The sequence below is a fragment of the Triturus cristatus genome, chromosome 5_1, assembly GCF_964204655.1.
Source record: "Triturus cristatus chromosome 5_1, aTriCri1.1, whole genome shotgun sequence".
NCBI lineage: Eukaryota > Metazoa > Chordata > Amphibia > Caudata > Salamandridae > Triturus > Triturus cristatus.
The window spans coordinates 919,036,247-919,062,806 of NC_140587.1; the positions used below are offsets into that span (position 1 = coordinate 919,036,247).

Below are 26,560 nucleotides of genomic sequence, written 5' to 3' on the forward strand. Positions count from 1 at the left end.
TAAAGAACAGCTAGAATGTCTCCATTTGTCTTTGGTGGGCCGCTGTAATATTATAAAAATGGTAATTTTGCCAAAAGTACTATATTTTTTTAGATCGGTACCACTGGAAGTAACCCGGGTGCAACTACAAAAGCTACAATCAATATGCGCACGATTGATATGGGCACAAGGGAAACCTCGTAGAGCCATGCGATACATGACGCTCCCTCGAGAGAAAGGTGGCTGGGCCGTTCCAGATTTTACCCTGTATTATTATGCTTGTATGCTGCAAAACATGAGAATACTTTTATCAGGAGAGGAGGTTATGAACAGAGCGGAATTTCCATCCATTTATCAAATACTGCTTGGTTTTGAGGTTAAAAATCACTTTTTTTTGTCTTTTGATCTTAATTACTATAAAAGAACCAAATTCAAGGTATTAAATGCTGCTTACAAAATTTGGAGAGTAGTAAAGAAATCTCATATGCTTGGGATATTTTGGGATGGCGTGGTAGATAGCTGGCGCCGGAAAGGAATAGTGTTTATTGGGGATTATTATGTGCGTGGTGTTATGTCATCGTTCTCGATATTAGCAGAAAAATATGGATTGGCTAGTAAGGAATTCTTTAAATATTTACAAATACACGCCTTTCTTGTGAAACAGAAGGGGGAATTCGAATCCAATCCCTTGGTAGAAGTAATAAGGAAGAATGGACGTATTGGGACGATTTATAGTCTATTACAACTCCCACAGTTAAATGACCTAGAAAAACATAATCAGAAATGGAATAATAGGTTGGGGACTACAGATATTAACCTGGAAGATTGTATTGAGGTGGCCGCTAAAGTGTTTTTGTCTGCTAACCTGAAAGCGCAATATTATAAGACAATGTTTAATTTATATTACACACCGGCTAAATTGGCTAAATGGGGAGCTGGAAACGATGGAAAATGTTTTCGATGTAATAGTGAAGATGCTGATATTATCCATATTTTTTACTCATGTAAAGAACTAACCAACCTCTTTTTGCACATTGAAAGGTTTCTTTATGAAATTTCTAAGATTCATGTTAAATTCTCAATGAGTGACATTTTATTAGGGATGGATTCTGGAGTTACAAACGTAATGGCAAGATATAACATACGGTATCTAATTTTTTTAATAACAGCGATTGCTAGACTATGTATCGCATCCATTTGGTTGCAAAAAGAGGCCCCGACTTTTGAACAATGGCGAGCTAGATTTTTAAATATATTTCAATTGGAACATAGTTTGTATACTCTGAAAGGTATAAAGAAGAAAAAATGGGGGCTGTCTAGACTAGAACTTGCGAGCTGCTGTTGGTAGTTATCTTAGTTGCTAGGCTGTCGAGAAAACGGCCACCCAGTTACTGAACGGGGAGTTTAGCACTGTTTGTATACCTGTTTGGGGATGCACCGGGATTAGCACATACCTGATCCAGGAGAGGGTGGGCGGATGCTCTCCACTAGATCTGCGGCCCTGGCATCTTGCGTGGTGATATCGTGCTTCAAAGACTAGCTGGTTGTACAAGAGGACTCTGTCACTCCCTTTCCTGATAATGTCATGTGGCTAGAATGTATATGCTATGCACAGAAACTCAGCTCATAGTTATATATTACGATGCTCACTGATTGATTATGATGTAATGTGTGCTTTTGCCTGCAAACTTAATAAACAGATTTATAAATAAAGAAGAAAAAATGGGGCTTAGAAATATGGGGTATTGTGATGGATTATATGAAAGACTAAAGTCAACTATTTCTTATTTTAAGGTCACACTCATAGGAGGTATGTGACCGTATGGAGATTTATCAATTTTGCACTTTGCACTTTCTCATCTGTGGTTAAAATCATCTTTGCTGCTATCAATGTTCCTTGATGTACTGTAATGCAAATATACCTGTTTTGTATGTCACTTTATGCATTTTATATGTTACCCGAATTGGAAATAAAAAAAAAAAAAGAAGAAGGTCTCCTGGAAGGTGAATTACGCCGAGGGATTCCTCCCCTTTTTTCCCCTTGTTTTGTCTCCCTTCTTCCCCTGATCACCATTGTGGCTTAGAGTTTGATAGGCGCGATAGGTGGTTGGGGGAGGTTGCGGATCTTGTCTTCACTTCCTGGGCGCTTCTGCAGAAAAAACAGGTGAGCTCCTGACAACGCTGACATTAGGTAACCCAATTTCTAAACAACTCACCCTGTTACCATATCATTCTGTGTAAAGGTCACAAAGGTCAGGATTGGGTTTTGATTAACTTCTATAATAACAACTTTGAAGGTAACTTGGCAACAGTGATAGAACCATTAGAAAAGGATATCGGTCACCTCATGAAACTCTGTCAGAAACCTCTTGATATAGTCCGGATGGGCAACTCTAACACCCATAATTGTAATAGAGCCGATTCCTTAGCATGTGGCAGGGAGACCCTACCCCTCACTTTAGGCACAACGAATATGGAAACTTACTTAATAGATTATTAATAATATATGGTCTCGAGATAATAAACACATATGACCTTGAAACAGGGTCTTAAGACTATATATACCTTCTCTACTCGGTTGTATTACTCTACCATAGATTATGTTTTGGTCTCTGAATCCATTAGAGGCTGTTTTCTTCATTTAAAGACCAATTTTAATGCCTTTACTGATCATGTAGCCATTACCTATCTGATCGTGTGGAGGCATAGGTGAATCGCCTCAAAAACTGTGATACCGAAGCCCTTGATCGCAAAAAAAAATTGAATTACCCTGAAATTAGAAAAAGTTAATATCCTCACACTTCACTGGGGCAGTCGGTAAAATTAATCCGGAAATCCTAAAATGTCTAGAGTCAGATTTAATTAGCAAATACATATCAGTAGCTTTCAGTCGGATCCTAGAAGAAGTTACATGCAAACTCCTTAGACCAAATTCCCACAAGAACCACAGGGAGGTATGTTGGTTCAGCGATGCTTGTGCAAAGGCGCTGAGAAATCTTCACACGAGCTGCGAACTAAACCTAGATACGTGGATCTGGTTAGATCGTTATGCCTCTTATATGAAGAGGCGAGAGTAGCCAGGATGAGGAATCTAAAGGAGGAGGCATGGGATGAATTACAACACACAGCTGCATTAAAGAGCAGCAGAGATTTTTGGAGTGTAATCAATGCCTCGTTCCTAAAAGATGACACATAGATTAATCTAGAAACACGTGACTTAGGAGGCATAAGATGCGCATTTTGAAGAGGTCTTTAGCAAACCGGGGTTGGAAGACAACATATCATCAGACTCTTATCCTATCACCTACAATAATATTACTCCTTTTGGCATGGAAGAAATGAGATGCACTTTGAATCAGTGCAGTAGATCCAAAGCACCTGCACCGGACGGGGTTCCAATTGACTTTTTCTTGGACAACCAGGAGTTGTGGGCGCCATTACTCACTACTGTTTTTAATACTATAGTACAATTCGGTAACCCTCCTTCTTGGAAAAAGTTGGTGATAATCCCAATTTATAACAAGCATTGAAAATGCAATAGGTTTTGCCTTTGATTAAGCTAAAGCCATTTGCTTTGCTAATGGTATTGTATAGCAAAGCAAATGGCATTAACTTAATAAGAGGCGAGACCTATTGCATTTTTAATGCTTGTTCCTATTCCTTTCTTTATCTTGTCCTCTAGACACATCTATATATCCATTCATTTCATAATAAACGCTTCTCACTTGTAATCTGTTCTCTTTCCTTACACAACTATTACCAAACATAGAAATCCTAGGGTCTACACACGTGCCAACAGTGCCAGTGAACAAATAACACTACCTCCAAGTTATTGCATGAACCAGTGTGGTAGTAGTCAACCTATTTGGTGATAGTTAATACTCAAAGTACATCTAAGGGCAGATCCCGTTCAGGACGTTATCCCTCACTCACCAATGGTGACATGCTTCATCATAGGGACTCTCCTCCCAGAGGAAAACCCTAGTTCCTTTGGGGGCTACAACCCCCTCACTGAGAGGGAGGAGCTCAGGGATGTTTTATATTTGGGTTTTGAGGATCGACTAAATCCACATATGATGAGCAAGGATGTATGAGTGAGGATGCAGCGCAAAAAATGAGAAAATTGTGAAAATGTGAGAAAGTGTGATAGTTAAATCTGGCTAGGAGGCATCAAAACCATACTTTAATAAAGATATGCCTACTGTCAGGATTAAAAAAGCGGTATGGATTTAAACCGCTATGGTGTGGTGTAAATGGTCAACATGTTTCAGCCCTAGAAGACCCAAACTGGATAAGCCTTTCGTCAGGACCTTGCGGAACAAACTGCTGCTTGTAATAGAGTGAAGAAAAACTGAAAAGGATATGAGGCCAATGCACGGCATTGGTCGCTATCAGAAAGTGCTGATACCTGTAACGAAGGAGAGATAACACACATCAGGTATATACAAATCTGTATCAGCAATGTGAGTATGCACAGAAAAGGATCCACACAAACAGTAATTAAGAAAAAGTCAACACCTTACCCGCCACAGCTGGGTACAGGACCTCACCTCTACCTGGCAACCGCTCAGGAAGGGAGCACCGCTCTACAAAAAATTTGAAATTTGTAGAGTGTGAGTCTAAATGGATAAAAACTCGAAATCACCCAATCATCTAGTAGTTGAAATAACTGCTTACATCGACCATGGGAGACCAACTCGGTGTGTAAAGCTATTCATTTCAATAAACGGAAGGGGTTCCCACATGAGAAACTTCATAATGAACATATAACCGTATTCGGTATCCATCCCAATGAGTATGACAAAGAGAGCTATGTGTCAAAGGACTGATACTAAAGCAACCCTTCTCCCCCAATCAGAGGTAGAAGGTGCAAGGACACCACAACGTCTCTAAAAATAAAAATGATAATATAAGGACCACTGTGACCACCTAGTATCTGAACATAGTTCACTAGTCACCCTAGAGTGTGGGAAAGCAAAAGCTAAAACCAACAAACACTAGAAACAGTGTTTGTCATATTTATAAAGATTGAAAATATGACCGTGGTGCTAATGACTGGAGATTATCCACATTCAGTCACTATCTACAAGGACAGCCCACAACGCGATTTCGTAGGACCCAGAATAACATAGTAACAAGGACATCACTACACTCACCTATCCGTCGGTACTGCTGGTCCAGAGGATCTGCCCTTAGATGTACTTTGAGTATTAACTATCACCAAATAGGTTGACTACTACCACACTGGTTCATGCAATAACTTGGAGGTAGTGTTATTTGTTCACTGGCACTGTTGGCACGTGTGTAGACCCTAGGATTTCTATGTTTGGTAATAGTTGTTTGGGGATATAATCCTTAGTGGTGTTTAAAATGTATTCCCTTGGACCCTCTTCTTTGAACTGTCTTATTTGTTACTCTTTCCTTACACCTCAGTTGTTCTGGATTGCCCTATCATCTTCCTTTTCCTTTAGCCGTCTCTACCAGCTTTCCTCCAGTCAGTTCCACCATCTCTTTGTTTTCCTTCCTTCTTCAGTATCATTTTCATTAGTCTCCCTTTTTGTCTTTCATACACCGATTCTTCCCTCGTTTTCCTCTCATTTAAAGTGCCTTTGTACTTAGTCTCTGTGTCTGAGAATGGTACTGATGAAGTGGGTTAGGTGGGGTGGGTAGGGAGCATTGGTGCAGGAGTTCTAGTTAACCTGCACATAAAGCGTGTGAGCTTGCACAGTTACCACAGCGAGTAGATAAAGGAGGCCTGTTCTGCAGATACATCTGATAATGCATTTGCAACTCCTCCAGCCTCACTGTCAATGACCATGGCTCTAGAAAGTATCACCCATAAGGAATGTGGTCCTATCAGTACTCTGATGGAGTGCAGAGCTGTGAATCCTTGATGCGTGATGTGGGGTCAGGGGTTGCATTATGCAGCCCAAAAAAGAGTGTGTGACATATCTTAATGGTATAATAGTAAAGAATTGACTAGAATGACTCAGTTAGCTCATGCAAAAAGACGGCTGCCGCGTTTTAACAATAATGAGTGGTGGGGTTATTGCGCGGTGCATTTATGTGCACAAAAGACTGAGGCGAGGGGAGAAGATGGTGAGGACGCGTCGTATGGATGTCTATGTTAAAAGGAAGCTGCATTTACAGCTCTCCGCGGCTAAGAAACCGGCATTAAAATAGTTTGTGCAGGAATTTCCTGAATAATGCAGATCCTGTATCCTGTCGGAGTAGCTGGAACCAGAGACCTTTTACCAAGCTCTCCTGGGGCTAGGAGGCGGCCCTTGTGAGGGACCAAGGCAAATAAAGGGAGGTGAACTAGTCATGGACGTGCGCTCAAGTTGCATTCTTTAAAAAGCGTAAACACCATCTCTGGTTGCAACCCTAAAATAAACAACAGCAATGCAAAAAAAACGAATCCGTCTTCTTTCTGATAAATTTGCGTGATTTTAGTCTCGGTTTCATGATAATGTGAAAAGGCATGCTAAGATGCTATTACCCTTTCACCCCCAAACCCTTTCCAGGCAGCTGCATTAAACCTGTACAAAAAAAGCGGGATTCTTCACTTAACGGAATCAAATTACAAGTAAAACAACGGCAAAAAAAACCACACAAGCCAAACTTTTCATACTCTCGAGGAATCTTGAGATAAAAGGTATCTACTTCCACACTGCTGACTACCAGCCAGCAGCGGCTCACAGTCAACAGCGAAATACAAACAAAATCTTTCCTGTACTTTTGTTGGCTTGAAAGTAATTATGGTTTTAATGGGCGCTGGCAACTTTAGCCGTTCTTACCCCCGCTCTCACGTTCAAGCACAGAAGAAACCTCTGGAAATGCCCAGACGTGGCGAGCACACAGCAAACAGAAAGAAAATATTTGTTCTCCCAAGTGCTAAAATAAACTCGCAACAGCATCGTTCGCCAGGTCTGTTCTTGGGAGTAAACGTCACAACACACAGCACATCAGATAGAATACAACAGCATCCTTGTTTGGCCAGTCGGTTAATGTGAGACACGTCATAGCACACAGGAACTTGTTCAGAATGTAACAGTAAAACACAGAGCATCACACAGGAACAGCCTTCTTTGCAAGGTCAGCTGTCACAACGTACACGGCACAGGACATCACACAGAGTAAAAGAGTAAAACACAGGATGTCACACATAACACAACAACATCTTTTCCCCCTGTCAGCTGTTGGGAGAATACGAGCCACAACACACAGGACATCACACAGAACACAACAATAACACACTTAACACAACAGTAACAACCACACTACATTGCACAAAACACAACAGCACCGTCCACCTGGTCGGTTGTTGGGTGAATATGACAGGGTACAAGGATCGTGAAAGCGAGCGCAAAAAAAAAAAGCGGCGTGAAAGCGATCGTGCGAAGCCCATGCTATTACAAGCACACGCGAAGCGGCATTTTCGTTGCTATGGCAACAAAATGGCGTCAGACTGTTCACAGTCCCTACGGACACGCACATGCTGTTTGCTATGGACAAATGGCGAGAGCAGCCATGTTTGTCCATGCAGACGCGTGCATGAAAGCCCTCGGCAGAATTGATTCCAAAAGGTACTTGCAATAGCAAGAGCAGCGCATGCCCTGCTTTCGCCAGGCGAGACCTAAAAAAGGGAGATAAGACTAGCCCTAAAAACTACAGGCCGATTTCACTATTAGATAGCACAGCCAAAATAATGGTCCGTTTACTTTTAAATACGTTAGAGCTCTGGGCACCAGAAAGAAATATAATAATTACTTATTACTAATAATTTAAGTCCAACCTTCAGTCAGCGGCCTATATCAACTTTTTGAGTATCCCAACGCAAGTCTAACTATCTCAAGAAAGGAACTGTATTCCCAATTATTAGATAAACTGAGAAGAGACAAGTGGAGGCATAATTGTAATAAGCTCACGGTCAAACAATAAAATTCAGCCCCAAGCATAGACAAAACTGCAAGCTCCTATCTATCCTTTGTTACGAACCTCCAACATAGATATATATTACTGAGGTTTCGATTGAAATATATTTAATTTATGCTGGGTTATCCATCCAATACCTATTCGACTGATGCACTCCCTGTTTGCCCGTGTGATGCGCCATCTTCCCAATGTTATCTTCATTTTATATTTTTTTTGTAAGTTGTATATTGAGGAAAGAAATGGGTACATCTTACCACTTATGCGGACACTCAATTTTAGACAATGTTGACCAGTTCTTTATTATCTTCAATTATTACCAGACCCTTCTTTATGCTTCTGCCCCCGTTTCTGTGGGCTGCTTTAAAAAAGAGAAGAACTTGCATGTAGTCTTTTAACATAAGGATGTAAAGGGGTATGAAGATCTAACTGTGCATGTAAACATCTATTTATGAACTGCTTCCTTTCTTAGAGCTTATTTATTTTATTATTTAAAATTTTTATCCACGTCTGTTTGTGAATTTCATACAATTATGTGTATTTGATTGTTTCCTATTTTAATGGCTCATGATTGTTTGTATAAAATACTTTTCATGCAGTTTCTGTTTCGGCAAAATCAAGTTTTGATGCTGATGATGATGATGATGATGGTCCTGTTGCGGCCAAGGATAAGTCACAAAATTCAAGCCGAATCTGACTCCGAGACGTAGCCGGGAGGAAGGCAGAAAGCAACTTACACTCCGCTACCTGATGTGCATCATCTAATGCATAAGTTAGTGATGGCAGAAATTTACTTTTGAGAACCTGCATTATTGGTTGAGTGATTGAACTGGGTAACTGAAATATCTAGTTTCAAGAGCATTGATCATTTTGGTAGCTTTAACCTTTATCATTGAAATTTGTTGTCTAAAATCAGCTTTTTCAACAAACCAAATTCCAAAGTGGCAATAGCCGGTTGCAGCATTAATTCTCAGAGCATCTAAAAAGCATTTTTCATTTGTCATTGCTCCTAGTTTTGGCAGATATTAATATATTTCTTTAAAATAAATTCTCAGTCAGATCATTATAATTATTGTCTCTGCTGTGGGACAGTTATTGAACACTGCAAAACAAGCTTAATTCGGTCCAGTAGGACTGTTTCATCTGGTTACTGTATAATGGCCACTGAGCAGTTTTAGGGAGGGCAAACATTCTAACATGCATCTGCCCACATCAGCGTTGTATACATTGAAAAGTAGGAGAGCTAGGTGGCATTGGCACCTTGTTTTTTTCAACAAAAAGCTATTAACTTAGCCCTAAATGCTCGGAGATGCAAGCTCCTATTGGCGTTCTTATTAGAGAAGGTCTTTGTGACACATGATGCAGACACGCCTACATTGTGAGCATTTGTTGATAAGATGAAGCCAATGCCTAGTTTAAAACCAGATTACTTTTATGTGTACTATTGAAACATACATTAGCGAAGCATGTTGACTTATACAATGTTACAAATGTTTTAATCAGAGAAGATGCTTCAATAATTTATTGCCACTGAGGCATGCGTGTGGACTGGACCTTGCATGATTAATTTATTGGACTTTGTATGGAAGTACTGGACGAGTTACATTACTAGTAGAGTGACTCTTCCTATTTGGTTTAATTGATTTTAGGTACTCATTTTAGCATGGTTACCTGTTGAGTTCATTGGCATCTGGCTTAGGGAGAAGGGCACTTAAAGACTTAGTGGAATTATTGAGAGAATGTGATGTGTTATCCATTGCTGTCTTTTTAGGTCGAGCCTAGGCAGCGCATAAGTGGTCTCTCGACATGATGTATTCTGCAGGGGGCTTACAACCGGCATCCAGCTTCTGATTGGCTTCTGTCAATGTCCTTTAAAAAACGTTGCTTCTAATTGGTTAATGGTTCCTGACTGTCTCGTCCTTTTCCACTGGTATATTTTACTTTCTGTGCAGGAACTATTTATTTTTTAATTCGAACTAGCATTTCCCTGGCTCAGAGGTTTATCTTTCACACGCTCACTCTCTTCCCCCTGCTGTCTCGTACTCCCCTGATACTGTCGCTCACTTCCTCTCCTCGGGCTGCCTCCTTCTCCCCCCTGCTTGTTGCTGAGATATATAGGTCAAATGTGGGTTGCAAGCTCTGTATTCTCTGCTCTCTCCTCTCCAACCCTCAGAGATGAGTGAGCGCTGCTTCACGCTCCCCTCCCGGAGCTTATCGGACAGATAAATGATCTGCAAGGTAAACGATAAACATGTTTACTCCAAAACCTGTTTTTCATTCCTCATCTTCATTTCTTTCTCAAATCACTCATGTGTTCACTAGCGCTCAACAGTCACTTTACCGCTTTGTTTCAGGGTCCTTAATTTGTGCACTTGTGACTTATACGGCATGATCCTGGCACTCTTGTTAAAGATTGCTCCTCGATCGCAAGTCCACGACTTGTTCGCAGCCCCTCCTTGGCTTGGTCACAAATTCAAGAGCTACCTCCTCGCTTCTGGGGGCTCGGTAAAAGGTCAGAAAATTTCTCCCATGCTATTTAAATGCCTCTTCATAGCTGCAGGGATCAAGCATCATGCATCCATGCATGTATTTATTTATTTGGTCACTTAACATACTCTTTGCTCCTCCGTTCTGCACCCGTTCACTGAATACAACCATTGTGGCAGAAGAAAGACAAAGATGATAGCCAAACAAAGTAGAAATTACACTTAAGAGTGACTTGGGCGTCCACAATAGGGGACGTTTCTTACTTCGTAGCAGCATGCTCAGGTCTCCCTCTGTGTTGCCACTATCCAGATTTCTGCTCAACAGCTGTTCTCCTATAGTGTACTGCTGGACACGCTATAATGTTCAGTTATGTTCCAGTTTACCAGCCACTCCTTGAAGGCTGTCCTTACACCCACCCCACACCCATCCAACACAGGCTTCACCGGTCAGGTGACCCTGCCAGTAAAAGCGCCCAAGCGCACGTGCTTGAGGCCAGTTCCATACCCAATAACTATGTGTCTAAGTGGACCTTTATGTGGAATGCAGGCCTAGCGCCCAAGACCCTACACCCCAATATTTGTCTTTCGAATGGTAAATGTGGCAGCTTTACATATTATCTATCTAAGTACGTGAAGAAGACCTGAATTGGTTAGATGCTGTGACAGTGGCCCTCCGTCTCTGCCTTCGTAAAAGCTTTTTTTGACAGATTCTCTGTGTGCATCTTTACGAGACAGTTTTGACCGTAGTATCTGACTGAAAACTGCACCCTTCTTTATTTTAAAAGGGAGTTTCTTAGCACTGCTCCCGGGGGATCGTATTTCCTTTTCTGCCATTCTCAGACACAAAGGACTCAAACAGGTCATAGTGCGTGAGCTGCTCTAGGGGGTTTGAAATGCAAAGCACACTTCATCACGTCTTTCACCCAGGGACGGCTCCTCTCAATGGCAGAGGAGCATCCCCCCCCAATGTCTCAGAGCCAGCCGGTGAAAAAGAAAACGATATTCTATCAATGTTTTATTTTTCATTTGCCTGTTCTAAGCCTGCGTGTGTGGGGAGGGGTGGCCCGGTGATTAGAGGGGGTGGAGGAATGCTATGTGCACTTTTAAGTGCACATGTGTGTTTGGCCGGCCATCTCAAGCCAAACACACACGTGGACTTGGGTTTCTCCAACCCAGCTGTATTGAACAGCCGGGCTGGAGAAACAGCACAGACTGCCTGTCCTTAGCAGAGCTTCTCTCTCAGCCAGCTCAGGCCAATCCACGCTCTGCTCTCATAGCATGAGAACAGCGCGGGGATTGCACAGGGAGTTTGTCCCAGTATCTGCTGGGACCAGGAACAACACAGGAGAGCAACGCGGAGGCAGCCGGCAGCTTAAGGTAAGTTCCTTTAAAAAAATATGATTACCCGCCATACTACCTTTCCCTCGCGCTCCCCCTCCTGCGTCGCCTCCACCCGCCTCATTGTTTGTTGCAGCCGCCACTGCTTTCATCTACTTTCTCTTGTGCACGTATTTGCAACCTGTGCTTTCCTCTCCTGCTTCGCTGAACACTGAATATAGTCAAAATCCAAAGTGCCACGTTTCCTGTGGTTGTAGCATAAACACATTAAAGTCAGTAAATTTATAGTACGCCTGATCCTGGCCCCTATAGTTGTGTTGTGTTGTGATGGCCCTGACCATAAATTATGTTACTCTTCAAGTACTTATGTTCCAAAATAAGACTATTTGTAGCCTCTATGGGCCCGATTCACAGAACTAACTTAAGACAAAATCCTAAACTTACTACCATTTTGGTATTCACAGAAGGCACTTACTCATTTTGGTATTCACAGAAGGCACTTACTCATTTCGGTATTCACAGGAGTTAGGAGTCCTAACTCTAGGACTCCTAAATGCCTTCTGTGAATATCGAAAGTCTTAAAGTTAGGATTTTTCTCAGTTTAGGAGTAGTAAAGTTAGGACTCCTAACTTTAGGACTCCTAAATGCCTTCTGTGAATACCGAAAGTCTTAAAGTTAGGATTTTTCTCAGTTTAGGAGTCCTTTCTCTAGCTGTTCCACAACTACAACGTGTCAACAACATCGGTAGTCATAGGCGCACTGTTAACACATTCTGTAGTGTGCACACCACGCACACACTTGACACGTACTGTAGTGTGCACACCACGCACACACTTGACACGTACTGTAGTGTACACACCACACACACACTTGACACGTACTGTAATGTACAAAGTATGCACAATCCGTCATGATCAGTCTTTTGAATGAAAGGCAGCTACCGTTGAATAAATAAACACTCATCGTGTCTCCGAAGTCCGCGCTCGGCATTACTCATAGTGAGGACTCTAGAATCTTCCTTTCAGACACTGTTGCTAAGCTCGAACCTGCATTAAAGGTTTGCAAGGTTTGGCTCCCTCTAACCCACGGCTCTTACCTTTATTAGGTATGCCTTCTGTGTTGTGTACCGTTCCCTTTGTACCCTTCACACTTTGTAGCACACAGTGTAGGCAAGGGTATTCATAGACGAGTGTAGACACTTTCTAAACAAAAGGGGTCATATGTGGTTCGGCGAAGTGGCAAACCCTCTGCAAGGGTTAACTGGTCAGCTTTCAGTTGACGATTGCTGCATTCAGGTGTTAAACTGGTACTAATGAGGTGCGGCTTTGCTCATACACTATCAGTAGTTGTTAAACTGTTAAAAAAACTGAAATATTACTGCTACATATTATGCCACATTATGTTACATATTCGACTTTCCTTGCTGCATAATTATGTCAACCCTATTCTTCACTGCCACTTAATTCTAGTGGCCGTGCTATAGTGCTTTATAGTGTTTAATTAGCTGATGTAAGAAATACCTCATGGGCAGATATTTCTATTGTTCTGGTGTCAATCTGGCACTGACCAGATGTGGCAACAACACCTTGTCACAGCCTGGAGTGCTGGTCCATTGGCAGAACCCCCAATCTAAAGCGAGAATAAACAGTATACATGGGTGGCGGGTCATTATATCCAAATACGTTTTTCTGCCCCTATAGATTTTGTTTCCAACTATCGCAATCATGTACTGCTAGTAACTGCGGCCTCCGTGGTGGTTCTTTCTGGCTTATCTGTACGTCATAGAAATTTTCACCATTCAGAAATAAATAAATCTAAAGGGAAAGTTGAAAGAAATGAAGGGCGACAGCAGCTCAAGTATTTAGGATTAACAAGTCAGGATTCACAGTGTTACAGTTCGCATGAAGTGCACAACAGTAAGCAGCTACGGATAGGTCACATTATAGTACTTGGTGTCATGTGACACAGAGCGCCACCCTCTGACACAAATGTCACCTGATAAGTAATGTAAACCCTTCTCCCCACCATAATAACAAAAAGATGCAACCAGGTCTGGACTGGCCCAAAAGCAGCAGCAAATGCTGCTCAGTGTGCACATTCACCCTGCCAATAACAAAGATTACTGCCTTCACGATTGAAAAACATAGCCAATAGGTCTCGCCTTTGGGCCCTTATAAATATTTAGTTATGCAGCACAATATCCTTGGTTCTACAACATAAACCGTTACATGGCTAAACACATAAGGTCCCGCAGGCGAGACCTATTGGCTATGCCAGTGCTTGTTTTAGTTGGCCTGCCTCTTTTCTCGTTAACAGTTTGTTAACAGTTCTGTTTACTTGTGTAGTGAAACTTCTGTCATTTGTTTTATATTTCCCAGAAAATGTGAGTTTGGGGAGCAATCTAGGGGCGCACTCATAATTATTATTGATTACAACCATATTTTAGTGATATCTGCATAAACTGTGACGTTCATGATGTACACTGAGGGCCTCGTGAGTTCCCCGGGAATCTTGCTGGTGCTGTTATGTTATGTTATAGAATTTGTAAAGCGCATCATTTACCCGTAGGTGTCCTGGCACTATGGCGGAAGTCCTCCTTCAATTGAGTCGGTTAACATGAGTTCCGGCCCCATTTGGAATACAAGTGCAGAAACACTGTGGCTGAGCAGTTTTTCATCTGAAGAATTCTTCTGCTTGCAGCAGGCGAAGTGTCCAATTAAAACTTTCCACAAAAGTGGGGAGAACATGCTGAAATCAGCGTGGAAACATTGATTCACGCGTTTTTTCCACGTTACCCATTATCCTTCAATCAGGTGAAATCCACCCCTAGATTTACTCATTTCACAGCCACTGGTAGATCTGTAGTGGCAGTGGTTTTTTGTCCTCTCAATATTGGGCCCCTTGCCTGTGTACTGTGTGTTTCATATCCTATGTAAAAGTTTATTACGCACCACAGTCTGATTCTTAACTGTTTTGTATACAGCACTTTCTGATGGATGGAAGCAATATGTGACTGCAGACAAGTTTGTAATGGAATAACCATGTTTCTTATGTCTCTGCATAATTAATTTTAAGTAAGCAGTTAAGGATATACATAATTATTAGTTTTGTATTATCATTTCCCTTTAGTGTAAAAGTAAAATGTGTGACATCCGATTGGCCTTGACATGTTGCTAGCACTGCCTTCGGTGCTGCTCAACTAAACAAAACACATTTAGACCAGTTGCAGTTAGCTTTACCACACGCATGTATAGCTCCCGCCTAAAACTTTGTACAGCAACATTATATATAGACTGTCTTGTAAAATGATGGTACACATAGACACGTGGGTCAGTTTAAGAAATGCTTAACACTCCGTAATTAATGAGGGTAACTCCATGTCCTCAGATGCTAAACCCTTGCCAATGTTTATTAAACCAATTATTCCCTATTTATATGGAGAAAACCCTATATACAGAGGTAATACCATACTTCCTAACTGCGGTACCACTGTTACACTATTTGGTTAGTTTTACACCCATTTTCACCTTTTGGAAAACCTGCCTTCAGCCTTGAATACTCTGTTTATTCATACCCTTATATCCTCGAGATGGAGGGCAAACGGATAACCGTCTCATTCTGTCTAGATCCTCGGTTATCTGTGTTGTTCATTACAACGCGAAGCCGCAGATTATATTGCTGTACAGTGTACTAAACTTTGATTTTGTTTGAAGGAGCTTTAGGGCTGAAGTCAAGAGTGAAGATGTCAGTGTAGACAGCTGGAGCAGGCACAAAGATGGATTGAAGGACTAGTAGAAATATTAACACGTAGTCATCATATATTCCCCATCAAGTATTTGTATTAAAATTGACTAAGTCAGGGAATGAATAAGAACTTGACTCTTTGCAGCAAAGGTTTTATTTAGACACTTCTGATCGTACAAAAATGGATGCAAAATATTTTCAGTTTTTTTGCAGCACTGCAGACTTAGAAATGAGCACAGGTTACACTCACTCAAGTTGATGGTAACTGCTAGAGAAAAATATAAAAAAATGCAAATTTAGAATCCACAAAATGGGCGTAAATACATAATCTCATATAATTCCCCTTTTATTTGCACACAACAGAATGCCTGATTCAAAACATCATACAGTAAAAGAAAGGACCACCCTATAATCCCTAGAACAGGGGTAATGTATTTGCACATAAACAAGTGTTCTACCAGGAAATCATTGATAAAACATTTTGACAAGAAAAAACAAGTCAAGGGTTATCTAGAACGAAAGAATGCATAAAGCAAATTGAACACATTCAAGGAAACACATACAACCAAGGATGCCGATGTTTCAGTGTTGTAATTCGAAGTGTTCATTTCAAGAGACTGATCATCAAGTTATAATCATACTAAAGGTGCTCCAAGTGACGGCACAGTGAGAAGTGAAATTCAGTGAGCCATAGCAAAACATAACAAAGTAGGAAAAGTATAGACAAGTATTTATAGTGTGTACATTGGGCCCATACCCACTGAGGTTTTGATCAAAACAAATACAATGAAAATGAGCATTTGAATTTAGGTATCCAGCAATCAATGCTGTAGGTAGGCCCATATAGGAAGGCCCATATAGTGTCCACGTTTTGACCCCTATTAAGGTTAATCGCCCGGGGTGCTCATCAGGACAAACATAAGTCACCTTACCCAATAAATCAGGGACATGGTTAACAAGCATTGGCATAGCCAATAGGTCTCGCTTTTGGGACCTTCTAAGTATTTAGTTATGCTGCACAATATCCTTGGTGCAACCACATCAACTGTTGCGTGGCTAAACACTTAAAAGGTCCCAAAGGCAAGACCTATTGGCTATGCCAATGCTTGGTGTGGTTGTGTGTGTGGTTGTGTGTGTGTGTGTGTGTGTGTGGTTGTGTGTGTGTTTGTGTGTGTGGTTGTGTGTGTGGTTGTGGGTGGGTGTGGTTGTGGGTGCGGGTGTGTTTGTGGATGTGTGGTGTGTGTGTGTGTGTGTGGTGTGTGGTGTGTGTGTGTGTGTGTGTGTGTGGTTGTGGGTGCGGGTGCGGTTGTGTGTGTGTGTGTGTGTGTGTGTGGTTGTGGGTGCGGTTGTGGGTGTGTGTGTGGATGTGTGGTTGTGTGTGTGGATGTGTGGTTGTGTGTGTGGTTTTGTGTGTGTGTGGTTTTGTGTGTGGTTGTGTGTGTGGTTGTGGTTGTGTGTGTGGTTGGGAGTGTGTGGTTGTGTGTGGTTGTGGTTGAGTGTGTGTGTGGTTGTGTGTGGTTGTGTGTGGTTGTGGTTATGTGGTTGTGGGTGGGTGTGGTTGTGTGTGTGGTTGTGGTTATGTGGTGGTGGGTGTGGTTGTGTGTGGGTGTGGTTGGGTTTGGTTGCGGTTGTGTGTGTGTGTGGGTGTGTGTAGTTGTGTGTGGTTGTGTGTGGTTGTGTGTGTGGGTGTGGTTGTGTGGTTGTGTTGTGTGTGTGGTTGTGCGTGTGTGGTTGTGTGCGTGTGTGTGTATGTGGTTGTGTGTGTGACAGTAATACTAAAAGCATCTCAGAATAAAGGAACACAAACATCGAGTTTGTGGAAAGAGAAAGCACGTTGTAAGTCAAACGGGCACAGCAAAGCATTAACACAACAGCAAAACAAACAAGATCGCTTAGCGAAGACTGAGTGCTGATAATGGATACACACAGCCCATCATCTTAAAAGAGTTTGATTGCAGCCAATGTGCACTCAAACCTGCCCCCTCCTTGTGAGTTGCACCCCATATTTCATGAGTTGTAACTGCCGCACCCACCATAGCGCTTTCAGATCTAAAGCGCTACATAGGTCTAATCGATTAACCAGTCGCTAACATGCTGTGCTTTTAAAGAGAATGTGCCAAAAGTTTCCAGATTTCTCATCATGTCCTCATGAACGCGCCAACGAAAGTACTCCCTGAATGGTGCAACGGACATGAAGCAGCCGCTGCGATCAGAAATAAACACTGTGAACGTTGTCCAGTTTCACAGTAACATTTCCTTAATGTTCTTTAAGTCACAAAACAGTAATACTAAAAGCATCTCAAAATAAAGGAACACAAACTTCCAGTTTGTGGAAAGAGAAAGCACATTGTAAGTCAAACGGGCGTAGCAAAGCATTAACACAACATGTTCTTTGATGTTTGATGTTCTTTGAACGAGAACATCAAAGGGATGCCGCGAAAGTGATCGCGGGCGCTTAATGAGCATGACGAGGTTTGCGAGCCTCTGCTCCTAAGCGCTACCAGCTCTAGGCTGGCCATGGTAGCATTTTCTGAGCCCTCACAAAAAGTCTTGTCATACCAGCGCATGCGCTGGGTCAGGCGAGACCTAAAAATACAGAGTTTTCCTAGTGGATTCTTTCAAAAGTGTCCTGTAGGATCAAAATGGCTGAACGATCACTTCGTGCTTAATAACCCCATCTGTGAACATGCACGTCTCCTATACATACAAATGAAATCTCTTTTGCTGCATAACCAAATGCTCATTTTTATTGTTTTTGTTTTGATCAAAAACTCCATGGGTATGGGCCCAATGTACTTACTGTAAATACTTATCTATACTTGTACTACTTTTCTATGTTTTGATAAGACTTACTGATTTTCACTTCTCACTGCGCCGTCACTTGGCGCACCTATAATATGATAACAGCTTGATGATCAGTCTCTTGTCATTAATATTTCAAAATACAATTCTGAAAAATCGTCATCCTTCATTGTACATGTCCATTGACTGTATTTAAAGCGTTTAATGTATTCTTTTGTTCTAGATAACCCTTGACCCATTTTCCCTCGTAAATTCTTTTTAGGAATGATTTCATGGTAGAACACTTGTTAATGCACAAATATTCATAGGCCATCTGGTGCAAATAATAGTTTGGGGACGGACAGATTTTATCTCACTCTTTATGCAGTGTTTCAAACATCCATTGAAAATGCTATTGCCACTTGGATTTATATTGTTTTTATGGCTACTGACATTTTTTACAATGTACATTTTTTAAATGTAGTAAATTAGTCTGTATTTTGGATATCTAGATTGTTTCGTGTAACCAATATAACCTTCAAGTTGAGTCCAAGTTAACGGTATGTTGGTTTTAATACTGTGCCTTGTAGCTTACCATACACACATCTTACTCAGCAAAGATATATCTTATAGTTGTATATCACTGTGATCTCATCAACACTCTCTCCCAGGACACACTGTGTACTATCATACAGTAGAACAACTTAAATATGCAATTCACATGGATGACAGCATATCTTCACAACAAAATTCACACTGTGATTTGAAATAGAAAAGTCTGAACCATCTAAAATGTGACCTCTGGACTATTAGAAGTGTCGCGATGCTATACCTATAGCACATTGTGCACTATACAATTGTGAATAACAACTGAGTGGAACATAACAGATTGGAGCTGTATAATGGCAACTTGCATTCTATTTTAGGTAACCAAGATTTTCTTTGCACATCCTTATAATAAAAATATAGACATTTCTGTAATGTTCAGATATTAATGAAAAAAATTGACATAATTTATCTCTTTTTGCCATTTATCACATTTATTTTCTTTTTTTTCAGGTGCACACGCAGCTCCATGCAAAGTGAGTGAATTGTAAATCTATATTTTCTGTTTTCAATTTAGATCTCAATGATTTTAATCAGTTTCGTCCTGTAGTCTATTTACAGTGCTTTTAAACAATTAGGTTTTTTCACGCAAAAAACATATTTTCATGAAATTTTAACTCTGAATCTTAAAAATTCAATTTGCACCTTGCTCTACTGTTTCACATCATGTGTCTTTGCAAATGTTGAACAGATGGACAGATTGAGTCCGGAAGTCTCTGCTTGTAATAACAAGCATTTTCAATGCAATAGGTCTTGCATTTGCGAGCGTTTAAGCTATTGGCATTGAAAATGACAATACCTTCTATTTATGTGTTTTTAAAAGGAACACATGTATAAAAGGCCTTGTTGTTTTTAATGCCAAGAGCTCAAATTCTCGCGAAAGCGAGACCACTCTAATGGTGGCCACACCCCTTTTTTTAGACGCTGTTTGCTTACTCAGGATACCGTGAGCAGCGTCTAAACAAAGGGGCGCTGCCAACATTAAAGTGAAAACGCATAAGGCACTTTCACCCAAAGTAAAAAAAAATAAAAGTTATTTCAAAAGGTTCTGTAGCGCAGCCGCTAAAGTGAAAGCAGCCTGCGCTGGTAATTAAGTAATTAAATAAGCACGGCCGCTAAAGTGAAACTGGCCCACCCTGGTAATTAAATAATTGAATAGGCGGAGCTGCTAGAGTGAAAGCTGCCCACGCTGGTAATTAAATAAGTAAATAGGTGCGGCCACTAAGGTGAAAGCGGACCTCGCTGTATATTAATTAATTAAATAATCGCGCCGCTATAAAGCCGACCGCGCTGTAATTTTAATAAAAATACATTACTATTAAAATAAAAGCGGGCGGATGCTGCGATGTCGTGGGTGGAATGGGGGAAGGGCATTAAAGACAATAGTGCTTACCAACTTATAAAGCAGACCGAGTAACCAAAGTAAAAGGGCCAGTCCTCATGGGAGGTTACAAATGAAGACAAGGCGGTACTCAGGAGGGACTAACAAGCCTATGTACGCACCAGGAGCCAGCATTTACGAAGGGCAATGACATAAGCCAATGACAAATATAAGCGGAGAGTGCACGGGGCTTCAAGTGCATTCTCCAGTACAGCATGCCACAGAGCAGCGCCTGCGCTGACCAGGCTCAACCGGAAAAAAAAGTGGAAACAGTGCAGAGAGTTATTTTAGTCAATAATGCCAATATTAGGGTTTCTAGGTGTTTGAAATTTCTTTTACTCTGTGTTGCTCACGTATTTTAGGGTCTGTTGTTTAAGGCGCCTTTATGAAAGCAGCAACACATTTCTGTTCAGGGTTCGTGAAGAGAAAATATGGAATGCCTTCCACAAGCATACTTCAAGGCTTTCTAATAATTTTATGTTTTATATCATTGTTTCTTTTTCATTCTGAATGTATTGACATATTATTGTATTGTATTGTTGAGTGCATACGTGGAGCAAAACGAAGATGAGCCTCTGCTAAGAGACGAGGCAAAACAAACAAACCATTGTTCCTCCTAAGGATGTAAAGAAAAAGGAGGAATTATGGTTTAAATCTGTTTATTGTCACATCTTGCACAACATGTTAACAATTCTTGGTGCTAGAGGTAAGTAACTCCTCTGCATCATTGGTAAATAGTGCGACTTTTCAACCCAATTAAAGGGAAAAGGAAGAAGAAAAGAACCCCCCCTCCCTCAAAACACCCTCCCTTCCTTCCCCAGTACCAAAGTTTGTGCAGCGTGTGGTGTCAAGTGTTCTGGCTGTGGGTTGCTTTCAGACGCTCTCCTCACTACCATCTGGGTCTAGATCAGTGAGTCTTAGTAGGTGCAAGTAGCGTGGACTAAGAAAGATCTCTGAGTTCCTGAGTTAACAGGACTATGAAGGGACGCCATGTAGTTCTAAATGTGTTGCTTCAAGATGTGAGCGTAAGGGTGAGTTTCTCCATCCCTAGTATGCCCCAGAGGCATTGTAACCATGCCGTGTGGGTTGGAGGGGTGGCAGACCCCCCAAAGTGCTATAACGGTCTGATGGGTGGCCCCCAGCGCTATACCTATCTGGCGCCCCCTGGGTGAGGAGAGAGGGTAGGTGAGAGGGTTTGGGAGGCCAAGCAGGGTATATGATGTGAATCTAGGGATCTAAGTGGAGAAGTGGGTATCAATATCATCCAGTACTGAGGTCCAGAATGCTGTAATCTTTAGGCAATCCCAGAGTATGTGGGTGAGCGTGCCCTTCGCCCTACTGTGGCACCAGCAGTTGTCACTGGGGGCTGGGTTCCCCTGGAGAAGTCGCACCGGTGTTGGGTACCAGCAAGAGGTAATTTGTTTATGGCGGTTTCAGTGCTTGACATGTTATAGGTGGTGTGCCTCGCTCTATGGAATATGTCGAGTCACTCTTTCGGCAAGAGTTGGTGCCCTAACTCTGTTTCCCATTGCCTCTGAGCTAGGGATTTGTCTTCTTTCTGCGCGGTCCAGAGAAGAGCGTATAGTTCCAAAATAAGGCGTTTGCCTGATTGTTTGCCTAAGAGCCACTTCTCAAAAGGTATCAATAATCGCTCCGCTCCCTGCCGGACTGATGAGTGCATTAGCCAGTGTATAATTTGGAGGTATCGGAAACGTTCGTCTTCGGGAATGGCGTAGTCTTTCTTTAGGGTGTCAAAGGAATAGGGCCATCTCAGTTGGAAAAGTGCCCTGCTGCTTTGCAGATTGCTTCCTGCCACGCCCGGAAGGATGACCCGGTGCCAGGTGTAAAGTCGGGATTGTCAATGACAGGTGATAGGGGAGAAGGAAGGGTGGACAGTCTTCTCCGGCGAGTGCACCCGTCCCACACCTTCAGTGAGGAATTCGTGACTGGTGAGATGTAGAGGCTGGGAGTTCGGTTCGCCCATGGGAGGAATAGAACATTCGCCAACGAGGTCCCTGCTATGGCTCTGTCCATGAACAGCCAGTGTTTCTCTGACTCCGCTCTGGACCATTCCACTAGGTACTGAAGCTGGGCAGCTTGGTAATACCAGCGAAGGCAAGGTATTCCGAGTCTTCCCTCTGCTGATGGAAGCCAGCTTCGTTCTTTGCTCATTCTGGGCCATTTGTCCCCCCAGATAAAGTGATGAAGTGCAGCCTGTAGGGCCCAAATCGTGCCTGCCGGGGGGTCCGGGGTAGTGCCTGGAATAAGAAAAGAATCTTGGGCAGGGTGGTCATCTTTGAGGCCATGACGCGGCCATGCAAGGACAGCTGGTAATACTGCCACTGACCAAGTTCGGTGTTTACTCTTTTGGTTAGTGCTCGGTAATTTAGAATGTTCATTCTTTCCAGTGTCGGGCAAAGCTGGACTCCTAGGTATGGGATGGACTCAGTTGCCCAGCAGATTGTGTAGGTCCGTTTCAAGACCTCTTCTGTGGGGGGGGGGGGGGGGCGTGAAGTTGAGCGCCTGGTTCTTATGAAGGTTCATTCGAAACCCAGATACCTCCCTGAACTCCTTGAGGTCTTTTAGAAAGAGGGGCAGACTCTCACAAGGGTTGTCTAGCATGACCATTACATCGTCTACGTATAGAGTAATCTAATGCTCCTTCCTGCCTAGGGGAATCCCCTGAATCCTGTGGTGATCTCTCACTCGCTGAGCTAAAGGCTTCATGAAGAGAGAAAATAGGAGAGGGGAGACAGGGCAGCCCTGTTGTGTGCCCTGGCATGTGGGGAAGTACTCAGAGCCCTGTCCATTCACCTGCAACAAAGCCACCAGAGACACGTAACCGCTGAGGACCCAAGATTGGAATCTCTCCTCAAGCCCAGAGTGCATCAGTGTCGCTTTCAGGAAGGGCCAGTGGACCCGGTCGAAGGCCTCCTCCGCGTCCACTGATAGCAGCATACTGGACCCTTCCCAATGGTGAGCTTTGTCTGATATGTAGGAGAGTTTTGGTATTGCCCATGCATTGTCTCTGCGGGACAAATCCCACTTGATCAGGGCTTATGAGGCCCTGCAAGAGGGGGGTTAAGGCTGGATGCTAGGATTCCTGTGAACAATTTCGCATCCGCATTCAGAAGTAAGATAAGACGATAATTAGTGCACGGGCATTTGTCTTTTCCCGGCTTAGGGATGACAACTATAGTCGCCTCAAGCATTGAGGCTGGGAGAGTGGCCGAGTTTTTTACTGTATTATAGAGCCGAGTAAGAACTGGAGCTAGCTCTCAGCAGAAGGCTTTGTAAAAGCCCGAAGAGAACCCATCCGGGCCCTGAGATTTTAATGGTTTCTGCCTAGAAATAGCGGAGATGACCTCTTCGATCTGGATAGAGTCTTCGAAGGAGACAGCCTGGGTATCAGTTAGGCGGGTCGTAGCAGCATTGTGGAGGTAGCATGGCATCAGGGGAAACAGGTTGGTCTGACTACAGGGCAACGTAGAATTCTCTAAAGAGGGCTGCCATCTGAGCACCACCTTCTAGTAGGTCCCCTTCTTCTGACAGAAGGGAGTTCACTCCATTGGCCTGTTGATGGGTTTGGAGCTTGGTGACACTATTACCACTTTTATTCCCGTTCATGCAGAAGGAATGTTTCAGGTCTATGAGTGTATATTCCACTCTGTCCAGATCTATGTTTGTCAGCTGTTTTTGTGCAGTTTCCAGCTTGCGCCATATCCTGGGGGCTCCGGTGCTGCGGTGGGTGTGCTCCAATTCTCAAACTTGTTTCTGGAGCTCTGCCTTTTTGATCTTGCGCTGATGAATTTCAGCTGCTGAGAGAGCCATTAGCTCTCCCCTGATGACCACCTTCAACGCGCCCAAAAAGATGGCGGTGGGCGTTCCAGGGTTGTTGTTGATATCTAGATAGTCGCTTATGGCTTAATGATCCGCTTGACCACCTCTGGTTGCTGCAGTAGTGTTTCCTGAAGCCTCCAGTGCTTCCGCATGTCCCTCCCTTGAGAAATTGTGAATCTCGAGAATGAGTGCTGAGTGGTCGGACAGGGCTCTCGGTTCTATCTTCACTGAGCGGAGTGATTGCTGAGGTCACGAGTTCCTAGGAAGTAATCCAGTCGGGCATATGATTTGTGAGCATGTAAATAAAATGTGTAGTCAATGTGGGGATGGGATGCCCTCTATAGATCTGTCAGAGCCACCTTTCTCATAGAGTCAAGGCCCTCCATTGACAGTGTCCCAGCTCCTCCCTTCCTAAGGACCGAGCGATCCATATTCTTATCGAAAACTATATTGAAGTCACCCCCCCCCCCCACTAGGACAAGTCTGTCTTGAGATGTGAGGTTCTCACGGATAAAGTGCTTCTGCTCTTCGTTAGGTCCATACAAGGAGCCCAAAGTTAGTGTCTGGGTGCCTAGTTGTATTTGGTCGACCAGGAGTTGGCCTTTGAGTTTGATCAGCTTAGGACCTATCGAACCCTGGAATTTACAGGAGAATAGGATCGCCACCCCAGCTGTTTTGCACCCATGTGAGGAGATAAGTTGGTGCGGGAAGGCCTTGGATTCGAGCCTGTGAAAGTCGCTCACAAGGAGGTGGGTCTCCTGGAGCAGACTGATATCCACTCCATTGGGCTCTAGGTATGTGAGAATGGCCCTTCCATTTGACTGGGATGTTTAGCCTCTTTACGTTTAGGTAGATCATCTTCAAAGTGTCACCTGGCATCATGATGCGTGCTTGCAGTCCGGCTAAGAGCCATCACTCTGTCCCTGGGCCCCTCAGGCTGTACGGTGGTGTAGTGTGGGTGCCCAGAGTATGAGAGTTGCTCCATGTAAAGCCCTGTCATCCCTGGTATTGAGACCCTCGTTAGTTCAGTGATTTGGTACATATATAAAAATGAAACCAGAAACAATGTCTTGGTAGTGGATGGGCCAGGCTGGGCGACCCAGGCCTTCCAGCAAGAAGAGCAAAAGATAGGTCCATGGTGGCCATACGTCTTTGTGGGGGGTCCCTCCCCCCTCGGCCTCAGATAGCGTCTGATGTGCACCCCCTCGGTGGCTGGTCTGCTGCATGTCCCCCCACCCCCTCCAAGGGCATGGTCTTTGTATCGGGATACTGGCTTCCCCGGTCTCTCTTAGGGGAGGGCATTCGCTGCCCAGGCCCAGGCCCTCTTTTCTTGTTGGCCTGCTGGGCTCTGGCTATAGATTCGGAATCTTGGGCCAGCGCCTTTTTAGGGGGCTCATAAGCTCTCGAGATCTGCCCCGGCATCTCTCTCCTCCCTGCCTCTCAGCCCACCAGGCCCGGTTGCGGTCTAGTCTCTTTGCTTGTTTGTGTTCTAAGGGCCGCCCAGGTGCATCTGCCTCCATGCCTCAGTGTTGTGATTGCTCCTGCGGTCCCAGAGGGTTCGGGCCTTCGGCCTTCCACCAGTAGTCGGGTGTGTCCCTGGTAGCCAGGTGGTGTCGCCGTCGGGTGTCGGAGGGCCCGAGTGAACGCTGCGGCCCACCGGATTTCTCCTGCTTCCCCAGCTCGTGCCGCAGACCCTCATGTGCCGCGGAGATCATCCCTCGCTGTCTGGAGTGCTAGGGACCTCCGTGTCCTCCTCCGTCTGCTCTCACCTCCTCCGGCCGGGGTGTCCGACATGGCCTTCCCTTGCTTCACCGCAGAGCCCAGCCGCCCATCTCAGCTCTATGGCCGCCAGCGTCAGGTCTCCGCTGCTCTCTGGCTGCCCACGCTCTTGCTGGCCTCCGCACTGCTCGCCCAGCTGCACTGTTCCGAGAACCAAGGGGGCCACGGCCTCCGGGAGCTTTAGAGTGGTGAGTTTCCCCCAAAATTGCCCATCCCAACTTTTTTAATGAGGCAGTGTTGCTTGACTGTATCCACCACTTTTGTCCAGGATATTGGCACAAATGGCAAGTCAACACTTTGTGATAGAATGCTGCCTCCTCTTCATTGCTCCTAGGGCAGGAATACTGTACTCTTGGATAAATGAAGTGCAGTTTTTTTGGAGTCCTAAGTGTTCTGTGAATGCAGCTGAACTGGAGCCGTTTGAAATTTGCATTTCTCGATACATTTGTAGTAAATTTCAGATTGTTGCCCAATCCTGGTCAGTACATTTTTGACCTAAACTACCTCCCACTTCATCTTTAGTTCTGCAAGCCTGGTTTTAATTGAGCCTCTTATAGCGTAATAGATGCATGACACCTGTCTTCTGGAAGCCCAGTGTGTCAGAAATGCCTGTTGCACTGTATGACGACAGATCAGCTATGGCCTGGAGTGGCATAAAATATATTTTCTTCCCCGATTCCTACAAATCGCCTAC

General features: G+C 43.5%; 1 protein-coding gene across 2 annotated transcripts in view; it reads left to right on the top strand.

Moving 5' to 3' along the window:
- RMP24 (ribonuclease MRP subunit p24) overlaps positions 1-26,560 on the top strand; it is a 195,053-nt gene that overhangs the window by 42,524 nt on the left and 125,969 nt on the right. Inside the window, exons 2-3 of one of the 2 annotated variants that reach the window (XM_085605951.1) lie at positions 8,511-8,683; positions 19,320-19,342. In XM_085605951.1, the coding sequence (XP_085462077.1) occupies positions 8,676-8,683; positions 19,320-19,342 (31 nt within the window). In that variant the 5' untranslated portion in view covers positions 8,511-8,675. The remainder of the gene's footprint in view (positions 1-8,510; positions 8,684-19,319; positions 19,343-26,560) is intronic. The other variant, XM_085605950.1, reaches the window with a different exon arrangement.